This window comes from Numida meleagris, chromosome 4, assembly GCF_002078875.1.
Source record: "Numida meleagris isolate 19003 breed g44 Domestic line chromosome 4, NumMel1.0, whole genome shotgun sequence".
Taxonomy (NCBI): domain Eukaryota; kingdom Metazoa; phylum Chordata; class Aves; order Galliformes; family Numididae; genus Numida; species Numida meleagris.
The window spans coordinates 59,714,787-59,737,461 of NC_034412.1; the positions used below are offsets into that span (position 1 = coordinate 59,714,787).

General features: G+C 35.5%; 1 protein-coding gene across 16 annotated transcripts in view; it reads left to right on the plus strand.

Annotated features, from left to right (window-relative positions):
- The window catches only part of PRDM5 (PR/SET domain 5), a 98,990-nt gene that overhangs the window by 58,070 nt on the left and 18,245 nt on the right, over nt 1-22,675 (plus strand). For all 16 annotated transcript variants that reach the window (XR_002438152.1, XR_002438151.1, XR_002438154.1 and 13 more), the window contains 2 exons: nt 1,282-1,375; nt 13,384-13,469. Coding sequence is in view for 11 of the 16 variants with exons in the window: in XM_021395261.1 (XP_021250936.1) it covers nt 1,282-1,375; nt 13,384-13,469 (180 nt within the window). In the remaining 5 variants the exon portion in view is untranslated. The remainder of the gene's footprint in view (nt 1-1,281; nt 1,376-13,383; nt 13,470-22,675) is intronic.

The following is a 22,675-nucleotide window of genomic DNA, read 5'->3' on the forward strand; positions in this document are numbered from 1 at the left end:
CAGTCCAACCAAACGATAGGACAAGGGGGAATGATTTTAAACTGAGACAGGGGAGATTTAGGTTAGATATTGGGAGGAAGTTTTTCACTCAGAGGGTGATGACGTGCTGGAGCAGGTTGCCCAAGGAGGTTGTGGATGCCCCATCCCTGGAGGCATCCAAGGCCAGGCTGGATGTGGCTCTGGGCAGCCTGGTCTAGTGGTTGGCGACCCTGCCCACAGCAGGGGGGTTGAAACTGGATGATCTTTGAGGTCCTTTTCAACCCAGGCCATTCTATGATTCAGAATGTCATTAGAAGCCCTCTACAAAGCTGTCATGACTATGAGCAGAAATTATTCAATAGGCAGAAAATCTTCAATTCCAAATTGGGAAGTATTGTATAAAAAATAACGAGAATCGTTGCATGTAACTTACTTGAAGGAGGTCTTGCTTTTGACCACAGAATGTGGATGGGAGAATTTGAAATAATTCTTTTTATAGAAGGCAGTTTAGCCTTAAAAAGTTGATTTGAAAAGACAAGCTCAGCTTATGATTTAGATTTAGAGACAATCACAATATCCTTCTTATGATTGATTCTGTAAATACAGTCTAATTCTAGCATTTATTACAAACCAGACAGGATCCAATATGCAATATATATTGACTGAAATTGGTGAGAACTCACACTTTGCAGCACTGCTGTCTATCGTATTTCAGATGAATTGATGTCTGTGATTCATTCATATGAAAGTGTCAGAAACCATTTACACAAATCTCCATAGAGACTTTTTGAAGCTCTTGTTCAAGTTATCAGTGGAAAAAGCTGTACTACATTTGGTAAAACTCTTAACTACATTTAATAATGAAGTACAATTCTGAGAAATTACAAGTTTTTAAAAGTAGTCCCATTTGAGTTAATTTTATTAGGTAATCGAGTTACTGTTTTCTAGTTTAGAAACCACTATCAGAGAAATCCGTCTAAAAAATGGGTTGCTTATTATTTCAATGATGAAAATACATGAAGGTGATTTGGAAATTTGTAATAATTATTGAGGAAACTGTAAACTTATGAACTGTAAAAACATTTTTTTGCTATTAATAATGAGATTAGTTCAGAAATTTTAGAAGAAAATTGAAAGAACACCTTAATTCCTTAAAATCTCTGCCTGAAGAGATGGAATGGCATGTATAATGGTTGTTGGAGAGAATAGTGGTCAATGTGGAATACAGTTAAACTGTTCCATATTTTGCTATTTGAAGGCAATGCTGTAACTTTCATTCTCATCTCTCCTCATGTCATGTAGACTCACACAGGCGAAAAAGAGAAAATTTGCCCATATTGTGGACAGAAATTTGCAAGCAATGGAACACTGAGAGTGCATATTCGAAGTCATACAGGTACAGTGATATTTATTGTAAGGAACAGAAAAAAATGTCTAAATTTATACCAAGGTATCTGTAAGTTTGTCTAGAAATGCTTAGTTCATCTACAAATAGAAGTTTACAGATAGGCCTAACAGCCTGTATTTCTGATGTTTTTCCTGCTTAATGTGTAAAACCAGGTTCTATTTTGAACTGTGATTATGTGTGAATATATATACACATATATATGGTTATTTATATGAGTATTCAGTGTGAATTCATTCACCTCTATGGCTTCTGAGGTGTTTTGAAACTCTGAACTCATGTTATTGTAGCTTCTGACTTTATTACAGCCTGCATGTTAGCCAAATTAGAATGTTCTACCTTTAAAACACTTCAGCTCCAAATTTATTTTCTTTTGCAATATCTGAATCATTCTGATGTTCTATTAGTATTCGTAAGTCTGAGTTATGTAACTTGTTTTATATTGCCACCCAGATTGAGCTACTGTTTCCCTACGTGCCTCTGTGAACACACTGAAAATAAATTAGTCATGTTGTCATTTAGATAGGCTTTGCTTTCTGAGCTTATGTTTTTATTACAAATAATTGGCAGGCAAATGAAAGGGGTTGCTTTGTGATAATTTGTTTCCAACATAAAATTGTGTAGATTTGCTTTTGACAGCCAAAGCATCAATTAACAAATCTTTCTGTGACATTCCATTTACTTCACATAAGCATATTTGGTTTGCAGGAAGATGACAGAACTGGTGTTTCTAATAACTTGGCTTTCTGTGGTTTTTGGCGTATTAATCACTTCAATGTGTCAGGACCACCTGTTGGGATTACAGGTCTTTACTAGTTTGATGTATTTTATGATTTTGGATTTGACTACCACTAACAAATTTTTTGATCCTGTAGTCAATTTAAAAGACTAAACTTCAGTTTAATTGTTAGCTCTTCATCTTTGCTAAATTTAATGTTTGGAACATTTTTCATTCATGGCAACTTTATAAAACATACTTATGAGCCTGTACATAAGCATTCTGCTCAGGTGGTTAGTATATATTGTAATCATAGACACAAAAGACCCTGAAAGTCAAAGCTGTTAAGACAGAATCACAATGCAACAGTTCTCTCATCTGTCCATTCCTCTTCCTTTTTCTTATTCTTTCTTCTGTGACTCCACCTCCATGACCTCTTTCAGAGTCCTCCCTGTGTACTGTGTCTTTCTCTTCAGTGTTCTATCCCATAAGCTGTAGTTTGTTCTTCTTTTGTCACTTCCTCAAGATGCACAGAAGAGGAGGGGGAAAAAAAAACACCATGAAAACACAAAATACCATTCATGGAGCATATGATATCAGAACTGTGAATTCTTGGGTACTATGCAGTAGGAAGGACCGGCCACTTAGTCACTTGGGCTGTACAAGAACCATGTTGTCAGGAGTGAAAGGAAACAATAGCATTGTTAGTCATTCAGCCCACCAGTCCAGATTTCTAGGACCATAACCGCCTCCATTTCAATTGTCTTAATTTTTTTTTTTTTTTTTGAGGGCTATTTTGTTACTTCATTTATGGATATTTTTTGCCATCTCATGAGGAAACTATTAGCCTTTAATTTTCTTGTTTTTACATACTAGACTTCCATGGAAATTAGAACTTCTGTAGATTTTTTTTTTCCCAATGCTTAAGGGAATATCACAATATTACTCTAATTCTTCAATTAAAATCTCATGATACACATTCTAATGTGTTTTGTAGGCAAATCTGTTTTATTGCCTTTGTTTTGTTTTGTTTTCTTTCTCATTTCATAGGTCCTTTTCTGAAACTTTGGGTATGGTTTCTGTGTACTGTGTGTGTTACACACGAGTTTGCACAGTAGAGAGGCCCTAGTTTTTCAAGCTGATAGTGCAGATAGATCTTGGGAAAAGGTTTTATAGATGTCCAAGTGAAAATGCTTTTCACACATGTTCTGCTACAAGTTGCATTTAATGTTTCAGTGCTTTCAGTGCTCTCAAGCAGATTTTTCCGAAATTAGGAGCTATGCTAAGGTGAGTTTCGTGAAACCACACACCAGAGAACTTTAATCTCCGGGACAGAGGCTTGCAACATTTTTAACTGCTATTATACCAGAAGCTGTAAACAGTGACATTTTAAACATACTTGAAGTAGAAAGGCACTGAGGTTTTTTAATATCTTTGTGGATTAAATATGGTGGGAGACAGTACTGTGTCAGGAGGTGGTGTATGTTTCAGTTAATGGAATATGCAATGTGAAAACAGCTTGTGAAAGAATCTCACTGCAGAAAAAAATGAAGAAAACTTTCAAGTCCTCTGTGTAAAAAGCTTAAAGTACTCCTTTTACAGAGAGTTACAAATTTGAGAAAAATATCTTGCTAAATTCATTTATGATGACCTGTGATAAACTGATCCTATCCTCTTCCAGTCCAGTGTCTGTAGTGATGTCTATGGGATTTTTGATGGAGGGATTTGTCATTTGCATCCTTCACTCTAGGTATCAACTGATACACATTTTCTCATATGTATTTTTTGATGTCATTCTCATACAGTTCCTGATCATTTCATGGTTATTCTGATGAAAGGTGGAAAAAAGGGAGCAGGAGGAAACTGTCTCTAAGTTTTGACTTCCCAGTGGTTAAAAAAATAATTATTAAGTTATACACTGCAGTACTTTGTGCTAGGGTTAGTGAGAAAGTGCTTCCATAGATTTGTGTTTCACTTCAGAAGGGAAGGTTTTGACTTGTCCTGTCACTGAAGTCTTCAGGTAACTTGTTTGAGATCATAATGCATGCAGACCAATCACCAAAGAAAACTGCTTTTTAGTGTGAAAAAACTGTGCTGTACTAAGGAGATCTGAGTGAAGCACAGCTTTCTGAAGGATATCTTGCATCATTTCAAAAGAAAGTCAGGGTAGTTGGTAAAGGGAATTAATGTCATCTGGAAACAGTACAAAATAAGTACTTATTTGAAGGCTTTTAATAATAAAGTTCGCAGTGTTGTGAAAATCCTTCATAGCTTCTTAGAGTTTTTCTGAGAAGTCTTCAGTTCATCAGTGAAGAGCCACAAAATTGTTACATTCAGTTATCAATATTTCATTTTGAAATGTTGCTGTGTTGAGTATTTCATGCTCTTGGTATCTATTACATTTATTTGTTTTAAATTAATTGATTCGAAACTGTGGACTCCTTTTTTTAGTCAGACTTCAAAGTATCACTTTTCATTCTGACTTAGAAGTGAAACAGTCAGCCACTGTCCCATTTGCAAGAGATTATTCATCTTTGTGAATAAGCCTTCAGCTGGGGATACGTTCTCAGTGCAGCTAAGCAGTACATCATAAGCGCAAAGACTGCAAAGAGCTTCACGTCTTAGAGATTAGTTTTGAGGTCCTAGTGCAGATATTTGTGTTATCGCATTTGCTGTGCATGTGGTCAGCTAGACTTTATTAGCTTCTTTATATAAGAGGCTTTGTTCTGTGTTTACCAAATAAAACTAGGCAGAAGTCTTTTTAAAAGTGTTGTGTATCATGTTTTATTTTAATTTTTTTGATAGGGCTGATCAAGCTAAGATTCTTGGGAATCTTGCTCATTCTGTTTTGGACTTGTACTTTCATCATACTTTATAATCTATGTACAAAAAGACAAGCTTTTTTTCAATACGCAGCACACATTCTTAAATACTGTTACTCACAGATGAATGCATGCTTCTTCAATAAGCAATTTTCTTCCCTCTTTTGTCTTAGAATAAGACTCTGTAAATGAGCCCTAATAGTACTTTGCCTTTTGCAGAAACTGAGCTGGTTTGGGGTGAGTGAACATGTCTGCATGTGCATGGATAGAGGGAAGTGGTTGATGTTTGCATCTGAACCTAGCATTTTGGTCTGTAATTCATCATTTGGGTTTCCAGCCTAGGAATGACAGAGACAGCTCTCTGTAGGTCAGCTGAAACACTATAGCACATTCTCCCTCTGCTGTATCCTGTTGGTTTATGGCTTCTTAGGGTCAGAGGGAGATGGGGTTAATTCAGCAAAAGAATCCTCTGACTGTGATGTAAATTCCTTGGCTTGTTCATAAGTTGCAGAAAAAATTCAATGGACTGCTCCTTGGGCTAGAAGGCTGTGGGACGGGAGGTTAATTACTTGCCTAAAGTTTCAAGCAGCTTTCAGTGCTAAAAGTGACTGGCTGTGGTTTGTGCAGTTTTGCAGTTGTCTTAGACATAGATATTAAAATCTGTTAATTGCTGTCTTATGTGTGTATGTGTATATGTATTTGTGTGTGTCTATGCTATTTGTATACATGCATTTTATCTGCCTGATACAAGTACTGTTTCTTTCCTAATCAGTTGTATCCTAATCACTTCCATCTTTGGGATGTAGCACATCAAGTTGTGGAACAATGGAAGTTGCAGTAAAGTAGTTAATATTTGCAGGTTCATTTATTTTTGACCAAAGAAAACTGAGTCTATTTATACTGTAACTGCCCTTTCCATGATATATTTTTCCTGAGTAACAAAACTAAATGTTAATTATGGAATTAAAATCAAAATTTTTGCTTATTAACAGTAGTTCAGCCATCTCTGAAAACAAAAGACTTCAAAATATTTGAGGAAAACAGAGTCCAAGCACAATGCGACTACTTCTTGATACTGCATGGAATATGTCTCCAAAATTTTAATAGCTAAGCAGGCGACTGTTTATACATAAGAAAAGGTGTACATACAGAAAAGATGTAGGATCACCACTGTAGCAAACTGTCAGGCAAATTGCCATAATGTTATATGTGTTTCTCACATTAAAAAAATATAATAATAATAATAATGTATAATGTGTTTCTCACATTAAAATAATAAAAAGATAGAAGAGGAGATTGAAGGAACTTCCTTTCATACCTGAATCAAGTACATGAAAAAATGCATCTGTATCTAGTCAGCAAACAGCTTGCAAAGGTCTGCAGATAGGTTGTTTCTATTCAGTAACTTAGATGATTTCTCTTTTATCTACTGAATTTAAAAAGAGGTTTGCAGAAGGCCTCGGAGGTAGGGATTCTGCATTTCTAAGCCTTTCAGTTTATACATCATTGTCCTATTTATCTCCAGACAACAGTTAAATCTTTAAAAGTACCTGTAAAGTTTCATGCAGCTGTCAGCTTCTTGTCTTCATGACTGAAGAAATGTTCATATAAGAGATAGATTATGTGAATGGTAGTGACATCTTTAGATCAAATGAATTATACCATCTGATATACTTGAAAAGATTTGGTTGACCTGAAGTCACAGATTTTAATGCTCCATTCACAGTGAAACCAAATTGCTTACATCTGTTGACAGATGCAAATAATCAAACTGCTTTATTCTTTAAAGTAATGGTGTAGGGTTTTTGTTTGTGATTAAGAATCCTTATACCACTACACAACCGGTAAGAGTGTAAGTGATTAATAGTGGCAGTTCATATCTCATTGTGTCTCTGCAGGTAACATAGGTACATTTAGGAGCAAGGATAATAAACTTTTATTTGATAAAGTTCTATACTAATCTTAATGATTTGTTTAGTTACAAACAGCTAAAATCTCAATTGTATAATAATAATCATTATGAGCCAGATAGGACAAATATTTAGCCATAGTTAGACCTATAGTCAAATCCAAATTCTCGGAGTAAATCCTGAACTTCATACTAAACAAGCTTTCTCAAGTGTGAAAGTATTATTGCTGTGCCTCCAAGAAAAAAGTACTTACAAGAAAGAGTACTAAAAAACAAATTTGTTAAAGCAATCTGGTTTTATTTTAGAAAAGCATTAAATTTATGTATGGTTGTTTCTTTTTTCCTTAATAAATGTGGCTTTGCTAGTGACAGGAAAATGTATTTGATTGAATCACATAAAAGAAATTCTAATTCTCCCTTGTGCCTACAAAATATACAAGTACTGGAGCTTGGTTAGAAAGCATTCAGAAGTACATAGGCTTAGTGTTATTAATCATCAGAGAAGAAAAAGAATTACAGAAATATTTGATATTTTGTCTACAGAGTCCTCAAAGTTTGTATGTTTGTTAAATGTGATGAAATTTCTCTAATCAATCCATACCTGAGTACTGTTTTTCTGTTTCTCTCAAGCAATAATAGCAGCCTGCACAGAACTATTCTCTTCAGACCAATCAAAGAATCCCGTCCCTTTCTTTATCTGACTGAGTGTAGAATTACAGGTGTCTTGGTGTTTCTGGGTCTTGTCTCAGCTGACATCCGCAAGTATTTTATCTTTCAAATCATGAAGTTATTTCGTTCTTGGCATGTGAAAGCTACTTCTGTGTGGGTACTTTTGTACTTCTCTAGTGCTTATTTTGAATGTTAAGTTTAATGGCTGAAAATCAAGCAGGCCAGAATTCTGTGTTAGCCAGATCACTGTATGCATTGACTAGTCCAGATTAGTGGTGAGGCTTGTAAATAGCAGCTAGCTGCTATTGGCCCTGCTATTGGCCCTGCTATTGGCCCTGCTATTGGCCCTGCTTCTTGGTTACTGCACTGTTATTTTCCATTCCTGCAACCCTTGGTTAGAACTGTAAAAATTCCGTAGGAGAGCTTAAGCATTAAAAGACCTTAATGTTTAAGACTATTCAACACTTTTGAAAATACCTTTCTGTATCTAGAAAACAGCAACCACTAAACAAGAGGAAATTTATTATTTTGAGGAAGTGCTTCTCTTCTCAAAAGCCATTTGGCATGCTGTACAGCACAAAGGTGATTTAATTTACTGAATATTTTCTTAAACTGCACGTATTTAATCTTCACTCAATAATATTTTTTCTGGCATTTTCTACTTTAAGTTCTGTCAAAGTCACTTTGTTTCTTGAGTTCATATTTAACTTAATCTTAGTTCTTAATGAAGTTAATTTCATTTGGAAGAAATTAAGTACTGTGCATTTTAGGTTTATTTCTCTATGTGTGTATACAGTGCAATAACTGAACCTCTGTATGGTTAAAGATGCAACCTTCCCTATTCTTTGATGAAAACTCCATATACAGAGAAACAGCAGCTAAGGATAGATATTTAAAGTTGTCAAGTGCTCTGTATGAACAGATAATTTTCTTAAGCATATGTCACAGATTATAATTTTGTTATACCTGTTAACCTTTTGCCATCCTTACTTGCTGTTGAATGCTGTCATCATCAGAGATTATCTCTGACTAAAAGAGCCCTTTTGCGGTTCTCCTTCTGGGCTGCCCTGTTGATCACCTGGTATGAAGTGTTGCATGTGTGATCCAGATGGCCCCTTTGCCTCCAAATTCTCCCCAGGTGAACTGTTTCTTTCCACGAAAGTTGGGTGATGGTGGATTCTCCATTTTTCCCCTCTCACCTACCCCAATCTTAAGTTAGGTGTTTAATTGGGGTTATACTTTAGCATAGATATTGACATTTTAAAATAACATATGCAGATTTTTATTTGTATAAATCTTCTTTTAGTCCTTACATTTCAACATCTGAAAAGGAACAATGTTTAGAAGATTGTAAAGGTTCTGGGGAAGATTCTGATGCAGCACATTGCCACAATTGTCTGTTAACCTTCTAAAGAAAACAAATTTTTAAGTTGCATGCAGCGCACTTGGTCTGATGCTCAGTGCAATCATTTCTAATGCTAGCGAGTGTTGACCAAGATTGGTGGTGCTGAATACCAGCAAAAAATGTTAGAAAGTTTTTTTGTTTTTAAAATGAAAAAAAACCAACTCGATACATTCCTTCTATAATTCTTTTCCCTTAGTACAGCAGTTTCAGTAAAGACAGAAAGACAGAAATTTGTACGTGAAGGGTAATGTACGCAATTGATATTTTCATAGCAGTGACCAAGCCACATGGGAATGGGGACAGTAAATATGACTCAAAATTAAACAGAATGAATGATCATACATGGTTTGATAGATTGTTTCCAAAACTCAATGTAATAGCTCATTGAATGAATACTTTTGCATGCTGCTGACCATCTTTTTTATGCCTCTATCTCTCTCATTTTGTTGGTGTCTTCAGGCTTTTATTATAGTTTTTAGATTAGGACTATTCCTCTGTTGCATGTTTATAAATTACTATAGCCTTGTCTCATTTAATAGAAATGTGTTCATCACCTGTAAAGTGTGATCTGTTTTAATAGAGGTCATTGTTTCAAATGTTTTTGTTGGTTGTTTTTTTTTAAAAGGGGTTTATACCTGATTTTGTAATTAGTTGTGAACTACAATTTGGAAATAGCAACATATTGGACTCATTTGAGCTATTATGTCTTCAAGTCTTTATTAAATGTATTACTTTAGCCACTGAAAACTAACAATAAGTGTTTGGTTTTGTTTCTTAATTCTTTTACTTGCTGAGGTGTCTGAGTTTGGAAAACCTGAGTTCTCAACTCATTCAAAGTATTGCCTTGTAGCATCTTTGACTGCAAACATCTCATAGTAAACTGTCTCAAGTTGAACTGGAATGGAAGATCCTTGTCTTTAAATTTAATTCTTTATGCCATATCGAAGTCCAGTAGATATTATGATCCCAAGCTAGAGATGTAAACACGTCAGGGAAAAAAAAAACACAATTCTATCATGGCATCTTTTCAAATCAAAATCCCATATGGTTTTCCGTTGTGGAATTGTTTTTCTTAATCCATGTATTGGGGTTAAATTTATTTTTATTATGTTAAAAGCTTTGTTTTTATTCATACCAAATCTGGAAGTAGAATGTCTAGACTTTGAATTATATTAAATCCACTGCAATTTATCTAAGGATTATTTATTTGGGGTTATTTGTACAGAAGTGCCCTTAATGTGTTGAGCAGTTTGTTCTTGGGCAGGAGTGTGACAGTCGGCTGTAACTTGAGAGTAGTCAAAGCATTTATTACTTCCATCTTACATGAATGCTTTGCTATTTTGATGTAAGTTGTTACATTTACAATGTTACTTCTGAGCATGTTGACTGAACGAGCTGTAATTAATATGCCTTGTGGAGTTTGATATTGAAGTATAATAGAAAGCCTGTTTAAATGCAGATCATATTCTCAGTTGCATTTTAATGGCAGAGTTGTGAACAATAGCATAGAAGGTGGATCTTTTTCACATATTTTCCAAATGTGAAGTTTCAAGATTAGATGGTGGTAGTATACTCGAAGGTTAAAGATTTTTTTCAGCATGTTATCAATATATTTAATAAGTAAAAGTTGAAACAAAACCCAAACCAACCCCAACTTGGTGAAATAACACTGTTTTTGAAAACTTACCTTCATGTCCAAGAGAGGGCAACAGAAATGATTCAAGGGATGGAACACCTCCCCTGTGAGGACAGGATGAGAGAGCTGGAGCTGTTCAGCCTGGAGAAGTGAAGGCTCAGGGGAGACCTGAGAGCAGCCTTTCAGTATCTAAAGGGAAGCTATAAGAAGGAATGGTACAGACTCTTTAGCAGGGTCTGTTGTGATAAGACAAGGGGAATGGTTTCAAACTGAAATGAGAGATTTACACTGAATGTAAGCAAGAAGTTTTTTACGGTAAGGATACTGAGACACTGGAACAGGTTGCCCAAAGGTGGATGCCCTGTCCCTAGAGACATTCAAGAAGAGTTGGCTGTTGCAAGCACTGATTTGTCTTAAGTGACCCAGTTTTCATCTTGTAAAATCCTAAAACTCTATGAGATAGAAGTTATACATATTGAAGATGTATGTACACGAAGGAAACAGTTGATTAAGTAAGTTCAAAGGCATATATATATATTTTGGGCATTGAACTTACAGGCTACAAAGAGTAATTAAAATTAAATAAAGTAAGAGCTACAGTAAATATATTTGGGATCATCTTTGAAGTTGTTCTAACAATTGTTAATGACACAAGTGTGCGAGATGTTTGTGTAATTTAGAAAAATAGGGTGTCACCAAATGTCAAGTCAGAGCTCATAGTCTTTGTTATGTAGTAAACTCAATTTCTGGACCAGTAGAGATTTAAAACTTACAGTACATAATAGCTGCTTGAAGTTGGTCTTTTTCAGGTGTAAGAAGTTGATATGAAGTCATGCTGGTGCCCTCTACTGGCGTCTACTGAAAGCTCTTAAGGCCTTAGTCAATCAGATATCATCATCCCCATGGTTGGTTTCTGAAGGATGCTGTTTATCTGTTTATTGAGTTTCAGACAAGCTCAAAACCATCTCTTGAATGTAAAATGATTTCTATTTAAAGTAGCTTGGGGATAGACAGAGTGAGGGAGGAGGGGTACAACTCCTACCCGTCAACACTCATCTACCTACAAATTGCTGAAAGCTTTAACTTCTACATTCAAAAGCCCTAAAGCATAAAAATGTCTGCTGAATTAAATATTTGAACACTGACAACTGTTGGACAGTTTGAAAGACAGAGGCTTGGATTAAAGACATCAAGGGTCATGAGAGAGAGTCTCATTTCAAACTACTCAATGAAAACACAACTATGACACAGCAATTGTTATTTAATAAAAATGCAAATTCAATAACTTTGCTTACTGACGGAGTACAAAGAGAAAAAATATTTCTATTTCACAGCTATTTTACTACAAAGATTTACTGCTGTCATTGAGAGTTATCTGAACAGTAAGAAAAGAGAAAATAACAGTATTCTACAAAAGAGATTTTGTATCCCCTTACTTAAATAATCATCTTATCTCAACTGTCCTCAAATCTCTGCATACCCTACAGCGACATGGAGATTTTAAGTACACTGTTGACTATGTCAGCTTTACTATGTTCACAACTGGCCTTCTAAAGAGCTGTTTCTCTAAGGTGTCTCCACTAAATATTTTCTGTGATTCTTTTACATCTTGTTCACAGGGAAGGAAACATCCTTTATTTTCCCTCTGAGTAACCAAGGAGGAACATCTATGTGGGGAAAAGATGACAAAAGGGATGAGGCTTCCCTTCTTGAGTGAAGATCAATATCTGTGTTAGAAGGGACTTGTGGAACTTTAAATGCTAATCTCTCTTACTGCCATTCTCTTAAACTCTTTTCATAGGATAATCAGTGAAAGATATCTGAGGTTTTTTAATTGTGATTGAGTGTTAATAAGTGTTCATCAGACATTTGAACTATGTTAATTCTCTCTATATATGCAAAAGTTCTTTCTTGAGCAGAACTCTTTGCATTGGCTCGGTAGAACAAGCTTTACTTAATCTGTATTTTCACATAAAGGTTTGTTGCATCTTCAGCATTATGATTTTGTAGAGCAGATTCAGATGTGTCAGCAGAACAAGTTACGGCATCTTGGTATGCTGAACTGTGTTTTTAGAAACATTCTGGTAGGTAAGAGGAGATGATAGAATGAGATTCCAGTACATAGCCTAAAGAATTCAAAATCAAAAGATCTTTGAGAAATTACAGAGCCTTAAAATTTCTTAAATTATTGAGCTATCTTAAAAACTTTTATTTGTGTGATTCTGAATAGCTTTGTATCCACATTACAGAGGGTTTGGGAAAATCAGCCAAATCATTGCTAAATGACCTTAATTTAATGGGGGATAAAAATAAATACCTTTAAGATACAAGAACTGCAAGGGAGATGCAAAGAACCTTCTGCTTCTGTTTCGGTTACTAATGGCAGCAGAAAAAAATGCAGAAACTTTCATGGAAAAATAAAAAGTAATTAACAGGACAGTTTAGATGTAGAATTTAAAAAAGAGTACATTTTATATTTAAATTAGATTCTACCTCCCAGAAAGTGACCACTTGCAGAATGAGGTTTGGGCAAAGGGTGTGGGGTCTTCTTGTTGTTTTACTGTTTTTTTTTTTTGTTTGTTTGTTTTTGTTTCTCTCTGCATAATCAAATCTTGTTAAGACAAAACTAAGCAGTGAAGAGTAATATTTTGAACCAATCCTGCATCTTTCCCTGCTGGACTTTAATTTATAATTTTCCAGATGCTTATCTCTCTTTTTCTTTGAATTGAGTATGAAGACAAGGTCAGAAAAAAGTACCTCAGTTTGTCAAATAACCGTGATGCTAGGCTTTCATGTACTGAGGCCATACTTGTGGATTCTGATGCTTTCCTTATTTTCAGGTGAGCGTCCTTACCAGTGTCCCTACTGTGACAAAGCTTTCAGCAAGAATGATGGATTGAAGATGCACATTCGCACTCACACAAGAGTAAGTGTAGCTTACTTGCTTTGGTGGTTATTTGAGAATTATTTATAAATCACATGTGGGGAAAAGTAAATATCTCCTGTTTACACAAAAGTAAGGCTATCCTGACCAAGGTATTTCATACTTACCAAAATGAGAAGTGAAGTTGTAAATAATTAACTGTTTTTTTCTGACTCCCTTAGTGGCCTTCTGTTTTTCCTGTGTTCGGCATCTTCTGTTAAAATAACAACAGTATGATTTTCTTCTTGTAATCTGTGGTTATTTATAAATAAATATTTGTGATTGTTTCCTGAGAAAGCAATTCTAAAAAGGCTCCACCATCCTTTAAACTTCAGTATCAAGTAGTTTGATTCTTATTGTTTCCTTAAAATCCAGACACTGTGTGCTTTTGTAGAGGATGTAGTTTATTAATGGATGACAAACATTAAGCTGGAAAGAATCATAGAATCATTTGAGTTGGAAGGGACCATTAAAGATCATCTGGTCCAATTCCCCTGCAGCAAATAGGGACATTGACAACTAGATTGGGTTGCTCAGAGGTGAGGTGAAACCACAACAACACTCAGCCTTCCTTTTGTTTTTAGCAAAGAGATGCAGAGCTGTCCTAAAACAACCAGATGTGAATTCCCATAGCAAAGGATGATCTCAGGCAAAGTTAAGCAGGTCTAATGGTCTCTATGTTAACTGCCTCTAGCCTTCCTTTCCTCTATGAGGAAAAAAAAAAAAAGAAAAAAATCTAGTTTTTACTGGTAATTCCTTGGGAGCTGTTCCTTCTTATGGAAATCAAGGCTGCCTGGAGGCCAGACTAATCATCTTCATTATGGGTTAGGATATGAGGGGAGGGGAGTGGAAGTGAATTTTGTGGTTCCCATATGCAAATCTGCACTCAGAATAGCTTTTTGAGTACGTGAAGATAATACCAAAGCTGCATATTTTATTTTCTAGCATTTTACCCAGGTCTTCAGGGCATAAAGTGGAGGACCTACATAAAGTTGTAGCTAATGCACCCCAAACAGAAGTAATCAGTACTTTGTGCAGTGCTTCCTGGTGTTTCATTGGGAACAGACTAGTTCCGTGTTGTTTGTTATTTCTCCGTCTTTTTAAGAATTTAAGAATTGCAATGAAACCTTTTCTGTTATTACTGTCTCACATTATTATTTCTTCATATGGAGAAATTTCATTATCACATATGTGACTGAATGGGAGGAGCAGTAAATAAAACCTGCTAAGTCATAATAAAAGCTTAATTTTTTCCTAATTTCTTAGATAGTTTGAGTAAAAACAGAAAAACCAGCACCCAGAAAAACCAACCCAAAACCAACCAACAAAAAAAAAACAAACCACCTCAAAACCATAAACATCTTATGTAGAAAAATAGGGGGAAAAAAAGAGTAAGAGTAAGAGTAAGGCCTTTAGCGCCTGTAATGATGCATCTCTGTTGACTGTAGTATTTTGCAACAGATGATAATTTCTTTCTTCAAAACAAACGCTTGTGAGTGAGGCTAGAGAGTTTTACAAACATTATCTTCATTGCTTCAAAATGATAAATAAACTGAAGAGTATTTACTTAGAACTGCAAATCTTATTGTCTTTGGAAATGAAGTATTTCAGTGTAAGTTGTTCAGTTTCTTCTTGATAATTCTGTATTTTTCTGGTCGCCGTATATATATCAAAATATTTCAGAAGTTTCTTCAAATTGTGCTGAATGGAGCACTGAATAGAGTTGCTCTTCAGCTGAGTGTAATTTGTAGGATGTTTCTTGCTCTTAGCTATACTTTGAAGCATAATTATACACCTTAGTAGAGAATTTGCTCTTTTATTGTAGGCTTTTAGTTACTTGCTACTATCTCTTTGACATAATTTATTGCTTACATATATTCCCATATGTCATCACATTTTGCCACTCTTACATATAAGCAGAAAAAATTAAAATCTTTGAAATTTACCATCTGGTTCCAAAATGCTTCCATGACATAGTACTGAAAGGCAAAGTGAGAAATAGGAGGAAAAAGAAAACAATTTAAACTACTTATGGAAAAAAAATTCAACCAATGCTTATTATTTAGGTAATAGGAAAGGGAAGAGTTAGAAAACAACTTACTGAGTGGAGGTTTTTTCTTAATTTGTGTAGACGTTATAATCAGAGAAACAAATTTTACTGCACTAAGAGGATAATAAAATCTGATTTTAAACATATCGAATAATGTGCTGTTACAGTATCTGTACACAAGAAAAGAATGAGATATTCTGCACAGCTCAGTTCATGCCAAATGTAATTTGAGTGTTTCCATGTACTTGGGCTGCAGTGATCATCTATATACAGTTTATATTTCAATTTTCTTTTTTACTTTTTTCCTATGTGTAAGTGTGGTAAGCAGATGACTGGAAATCGTTACCGTTTCACTAGAGGATTAAAAATATGCAGGCAAAACCACAAAATGAATTCTAAAGAATCATGTTATGCTTCTTTTTTCTGTCATGTTGTTTATGTGTTATTCCTTTTATGAAGCTTCAAAGAGAAGCTCATTTACAAACAAATGGCATTTTATATTAATATATCCCCAAATTTCATTTTTCTGAATCAGATATACATTAACATTAATATAATTATTAATTAACATACATTAATTATGGTAATTCTCCAGCATTCTTGCCAGTCAGATTATCCCTTCACTCGGGTTTTGTGAGTGTGATCAAGACTTACAGAGGTTAAGATGGTATCCTTTACAAGGCTGGTATCTTTACATATTTGTATGTAATAATGATAAGCTGGATTGCTAGTTTTGAGCATCTCAGATCTATAAATAATCATAGACTGAAGTGAAAATTCTGAGCTATTTGTAAAAGTCATTTTTGAAGTGAGTACACTCAATCACATTGTAACCTCTCTCAGGCACTCGGAGTGTTTGTTGTGATGTTCTTCATTCTGGAAATCAGAGGCTGCGTCTATGGTAGCAAGTAGGAGGAAGGCAAGGAAGCAAAAGGAGGAAGTTTTTCCACACAGAGGGTGGTGACGTACTAGAACAGGTTGCCCAAGGAGGTTGTGGATGCCCCGTCCCTGGAGGTATTCAAGGCCAGGCTGGGCGTGGCTCTGGGCAGCCTGGTCTAGTGGTTGGCGACCCTGCCCACAGCAGGGGGGTTGAAACTGGATGATCTTTGAGGTCCTTTTCAACCCAGGCCATTCTATGATTCTATGAAGTAGTATTGTGCAGTAGTGATGTAAAGTGAAACAGTTGGGCCTGAGGACCTCATGTTCATATTGTATGTGTTTCAAGGATTTTACTAAGGATTTTGTGTAGTCTTGTCCTTCAGTCCAGCAACACCCCCTGGTATGCATCTTCTGGTTTAATTATTTTCCAAAAGGAATCCAAGTCATGCAATCCAAACCATTTCACGTGTGTACACCAAAGGACAGCAAAAGGCAACGTTTGGGGTGTGTGCCTTAAAAGCAAACACCTGATCTGAATGTAAAGACTGAAGTAGATAATGTGTCAGAACTTTCTCAGTGAAGAAAGATTATACCTGTGCAGAAATAACTGCAGAATCTTCTCTGTATGATATTAATTCCTTATGATTCATTCTGTGATCCTAAGCCATTTAAATAAAGACTACATTAAAGATTAAGTGTACATTAAAGATTAAGTGTAATGTGTTTCCCAATGTTTATTTCTATCAGTTCTAAGAACAAGAAAAGCCAGGAAGTCATAGTTGAAATTTCTATTTAGAGACGTTTTATGTGTTGGCTTTTGAAGACAAAGGATTGTAAAGATAATGACTATTCCATTTTTTATTCTTTCCTGTGCATTCATTTTATTTTGAAATATATTCTTGCATGCCTTCTTAAAAATAATTATTTCAAGAAAAAACAGCAAGTTGTATAAATTCTGAAGGTATTTTTGTATCAACTATAACTAACAACGTGGAATAAGCATAACTATAGCACCCTTCCTCAAGAGCTTTTCTTCTAGATACCTTGAAAAAAAAAGTCTTGTCTTTTGGCCAGAAAAAATTGTGAAGTAGCTTAAATGTAATAATATGACGTCTAACAAGAAAAAGATAATTGTAGCGATTAAATTTAGATATGTTTTACCAGTGGGATTAAATGTCAAACCTGATCCTTGGATCAGGGAAGGCTGCTGGAAAAATAATTTTAGAAAGTTAGTCTGACAGCTGCTATACTTTGTACAACCTGGGTGGCCACAGGTGTCAGCTCAAGCTCTGGAGTAAGCAGGGAAGATAAGCCAAAATTCCTACAGACAATATAAGGAGAAGAAAATACCAACCACCTAATATTAAAATTTCACTGGAGTGCTGATTTCTTGTTTAAAAGCAGATGTGCCTGATTTGTTTGGTTTCTTCTTAAGAGGAAATATAACAGCCTAGGAAAACATAAATAAGGAACTAATTGAATTTCTTAATGAAGTGAATTTACAAACTGTATCAGCTTTGAGGAAATATGTATCCATCCTTCATTGTACAGTAAAGCTAAGCTTTTTCCTAAGGCGCTATTCAGTGCTAGACACAATATTATGTAGTATAAACTTAAACATAGAGAAAATACTGCAGTATAATTATTAGTGTTTGGAAATTTTATAGTTCATAGGTGCCCAGAATTACTGGGGCTGATATTTTCAGTACTTTCTCAGTACTTTTGGAAATGTAGATTTATTACGTTGTTTCAGTTAAATACATGGCAGTGATGGAAAACAGAAAATGTAGAAGTCATTCCCAAATGCTTTTTCATCATTTGGATAGAATATTTCACATTTATGCTTCTAATGTGTAACAGATAGATCTCACTTCTGTAGTTTGCTTAAAAATCTGATTTCTGATGGTTGAAAGGCTGCTGGATTTAATCCTCTTTGTATGTATCCGAATTAATAGTTGAAAATTAGAGAAATTACAGTGGATTCTTAGCTACATTTCCTTTTTTTATGCATAGGTAACTACTATTTAAAAAAAGTATGAACATTGAACTATATTTTTAAAAGTTCAGAGATATAAGAAATGAACAAATCAGGTAGTAAGCATATTTTTTGTAATTTTGACACTAACTTTACTTTTCCACGCATTAATTGCATGACCAGCTTTTTCACACATAAACAGACATTAAATGGAACCAGACTGTAGATTGCAATTGATGTTGTGTTTTTCTGAATACACAGAATCATGATATATCCCAAGCTGAAAGTAACTGACAAGGACTGATAATCAAATCCAATTCCTGGCTCAGTAATTCTGTATATTTCTATGATTTTAAAGTCAGCTCTTGAATTCCTAAATTCCACAGTTAATTTTTCAGTGGTGGCTGAGAGAATTAGTCTGACTGAAGCTTGAATGATTATATCTGGACAGGCTGCAGTCACATGAGTGCATTCAGTGTAAAGATATCCTTAGAAGTTAAACATTCACTGGGTTGTCCTTCTACCCTTCTTAAAAATGGGACTTCACCTGACCGCCATAACTTTTCGAATATCATCAAGAGTGGCTTGGTGACTATTTCAGCCAATTCCCTCAGGACTCCAGAGTGCATCTCATCAGAACCCATAGACTTATGGATGTTCAGGTTCTTCAGGTGATTGTGAACTTGATATTCGCTTACAGTGGGAGGGACATTTCTGCCCTAGTCCCCAGCTTCTGACCCACCTGCTTGACGGATGTGTGAAGAGCAGTTGCCAGTGAAGACTGAGGCCAAAAAAAAAAAAGGTGATCTAGAAATAGTGTACCATGTTATTGTGTGTGTTGTCATTGTCCCCTCCCCCAGAATGGGAAGAGAAAAAAAAAAAGCATTGGGTTCTAAATATAGTCTTCTATGAACAAGACTGTGTAATGAAAGAATATATGAGGTGTTGATTGAATTTGAATTTTTTTCATTATATTTTCTCTGTATTTCCCCACTGGTGTCACACGAGTGAGTTCCAAACATGTGTGCCTGAGGATGATGACTTTGCCAGTGCTGTGTTTTTCTTTGCGTACAAGATTTCTGTTTGTATACAGAATATAGAAAGACTGAATCCCAATTTCACACTTAGGAAAAAAAAAAAAAAAAGTAATGTTGACTAATGACCTTTTTCCCTGGTAGAGGGAGAACGTATCTTTGGTATTGATATTGTTATTCCAAGATCAGATCAACATCTGTTTGGTTCTCATCATGGCTGGCTAAATAATTCCTCTTTCTCTAAATCTTAGGGCAGAAATGACTTCAGCTCTTTAAAACAAAGCAAAAGAAAAAAAAAAAGTAAAACTTCACAATTAATTGTAGATAGCAAATGGGTAGAACTACTGTGGAAAGAAAGATGTTAATGGTATAGAAAAGTCCCACTAACTACAAACATGAGAGATTTTGAAGAAATACAGCTTTTTACTTCTGACAGGCATTTAAATGAAGATGAGTGTTTTTATGTTTGCTTCAGATGTTTTTAGAAGATTGCAGAATTTTTTTCTGAACCTGAAAACTGAAGTAATAGAGAACTTTCCTAACAAAAAAATTTGTTTATATTTGCCAGAAGTATTTCACTATTGCTTCATCAGGAAGATGACTGTGCCTGCTGTAGTCACTGGAAATATTTTAAAAAGACTTTTACTTCTCAGTGGAGGAAGTGTGTATTTCTAAAGTGATTTATTAACTGTCTAACTTTCTCTTGTTTATTGAGCTTTAATCATTATAAGATTCAAAGCCCTACTACTTCTGGAAACTTATAAATTCTCATCAGCCTTTGTCTTCCAGTGTCAACATTTCTTCAGTAATTTAATGCAAGTCTGATAGTTTAAGTGGGCCTTTGTCTGTGGGAGATCCGCTTGCTATGACTTCCAAACCCCCTCCAATTACTAAGAGAGCATCTTGCTAGTTCTTTCACATTTTTCACACTTAAATACAAAACTGGACTCCATTAGCTTGCACCATCTGTGATCTGAAGTGACTTAGCCTCTCTTCTCAACAGGGGATGTGTTGCTAGTGGTGATGACCTAGAAGAAAGTGTCCCTGATGGTTTTTTCCTGACGTTAATCAGCTTAATGGTTTGTTTTAAGGGCTGAAGTGTAACTACATAAGCCACCCTTGTTTCAGTAGACACTTTACTGTCTTTTGTACTGCACTGTTTCTCAATTTCCTACCCTTCGATGAAGATGAAAGCTGATCTTTTTAAAATAATTGAGTGTTACATTACATGTCACCACTTCATTGATAGTGAAACTACCCATCACTCCTTCTCTATATAGAAGAAAACTGTATTTTGACACTGAAATTTGCTGAAGCTTAAAGGTCTGTTAACACAGCTGCTGTCTAACAGGTCTTCTTATAAAGAGCTACTTGCTTGGCCTGGATCCCTCAGCTTGATCTGACACTCTCTGTTGAGGGGTTTCTAGACCAAGAGAAGGATCTTTCAGGTTTTCTGTGTCTTCTTATTCATTGCTGTTCTGTTTTAATTTTGGTAGACATTTGCTGTTACCCACAGCCCATTTTGCAGTTTTAGTTGTTTACAGGCAAGCATCATGAACCCTGTATAGGTGTCAATGGCTTATGGGCGTTCAGCCCGGTTCTGTGACAAATGGGATGGGGGACCCATGGACCCATGACCCATGAAAAGGCAAAAGGGGAAAAGGGTAAGGAGATGGCCCTGAGGGCAAAGAACAGCGGCAACAATCTGAGGAGAAACAAACTAATTTACTAAATAAGATATCGGAATGCAAAACAACACACTATAATACAATATAATTACAATTTAAGCTGATAAATCCAATACAGAGTGAGAGAATGTCCCAAAATCAAGGTAGGCCTTACTCTACTACTGACAATAAGACGGCTGGAGAGTGAAGTGCTGCCAAGACGAGAGACGGGCGGAAAAAGGAGGACATCTCGTGATCTGCAAGTTTTTATCTTTTCCCTCTGGCTGGACATGGTAACAGAGGAGCAAAGTACCTTAGGGAATTTAGTAGTCCTTCTCTTCTGAGAACCAGGTACATTCACTACGTGAGGTTATGATGTGGAATACCAATAACCGAAAATCATAAAACCATGACAATAGGCTGCCTCAGGTTGAACTCTTTCCAGGCTCTTGTAGTTCTGTGTCTTCAGTTCCCTTTCAGATGGGACTGTTGACTGAAATGGTACCTGTTCTGGTCACCATCTTTAATAGATGTCACCTCCAATTGGCCAAAACGCTCCTGAGTGTAGTTTGAGGGACACATCAACATTAATAATCAGTAATGAATAAAACAGGCTGTTACTGGTGTTAGTAAAAGATTTAAAGTGTACAAAGAAAAGGTGCATGTGAAGTATAAAATATTCACGTCTTAATCTTTCCTGAATGCCTAAGATGACCTTTAGATAATGCTTCCAGAAGTCAGTGTCTGCCTCTGTCCTAAATTCTACAGCAGGTCACACCTCTGCTTTTCCTACGTTGTTCAGAGTGACTAAGCTTCTGGATTTCCAGGGATTCTGTTTGAGAGGTCAGTTCTTGGTGGCTGCAAGCCTGGCTGATATACTTTACTGTTTTCTGAGTGATCATGCGTGTTTGTTCTAGTCCACATTTTTCCATTCTTGCTAATTTTTTCAACAACACTTCAGTTTTTTATCTCTTGTGTTTCCTTTAGTGAGAGTAAATCACACCCCTTAAAGTTCTATATCCACTGTTTACTAAGGAACTTGGATTGAGACCTTTTGAAATTATTCTGGCTCTACCAAGAAGCTTTGTGTGTGTACTACGACCATGGATAGCAGCCTTATTGTTCATTTTCCCTAAATATGTCATGTTTGCCTCTAGACTTGTCTGTTATACAGATGTGAATTTTGTATGTTTCCAGAGAAGAAAAAAAAAGTTTTTTTGCTATTAGTTAAGTAATATACAATGTAATGTTTTTCCTTGTTTCACATCCAGTACATTGATTGCCATGTAACACTTAAGATGGTCAGTGTATTTCACCCTGAGATTCTAGTAACATTCATGGATGCTTCGATGTATGAACATGATCTACAAAGAGAAATGAGCAATATGTGAATTTTTGATGGGAAGTAAATCAGCTGAATTCAGGAGATTTAAAAAATGAGCACAATTCTAGCTGTGGTATGTTAAGCATGCTCTGTATGTCAGTTAAAATCTAATCTCTGAAAAGGATTTTTGAGTAATATTTCTGTAGTCAACAAGTTCGCTTTGAGTAGTATAACTGCAATCACTGTATGTATGACACTGGGGCTGTTTAGTCTGGGGAAG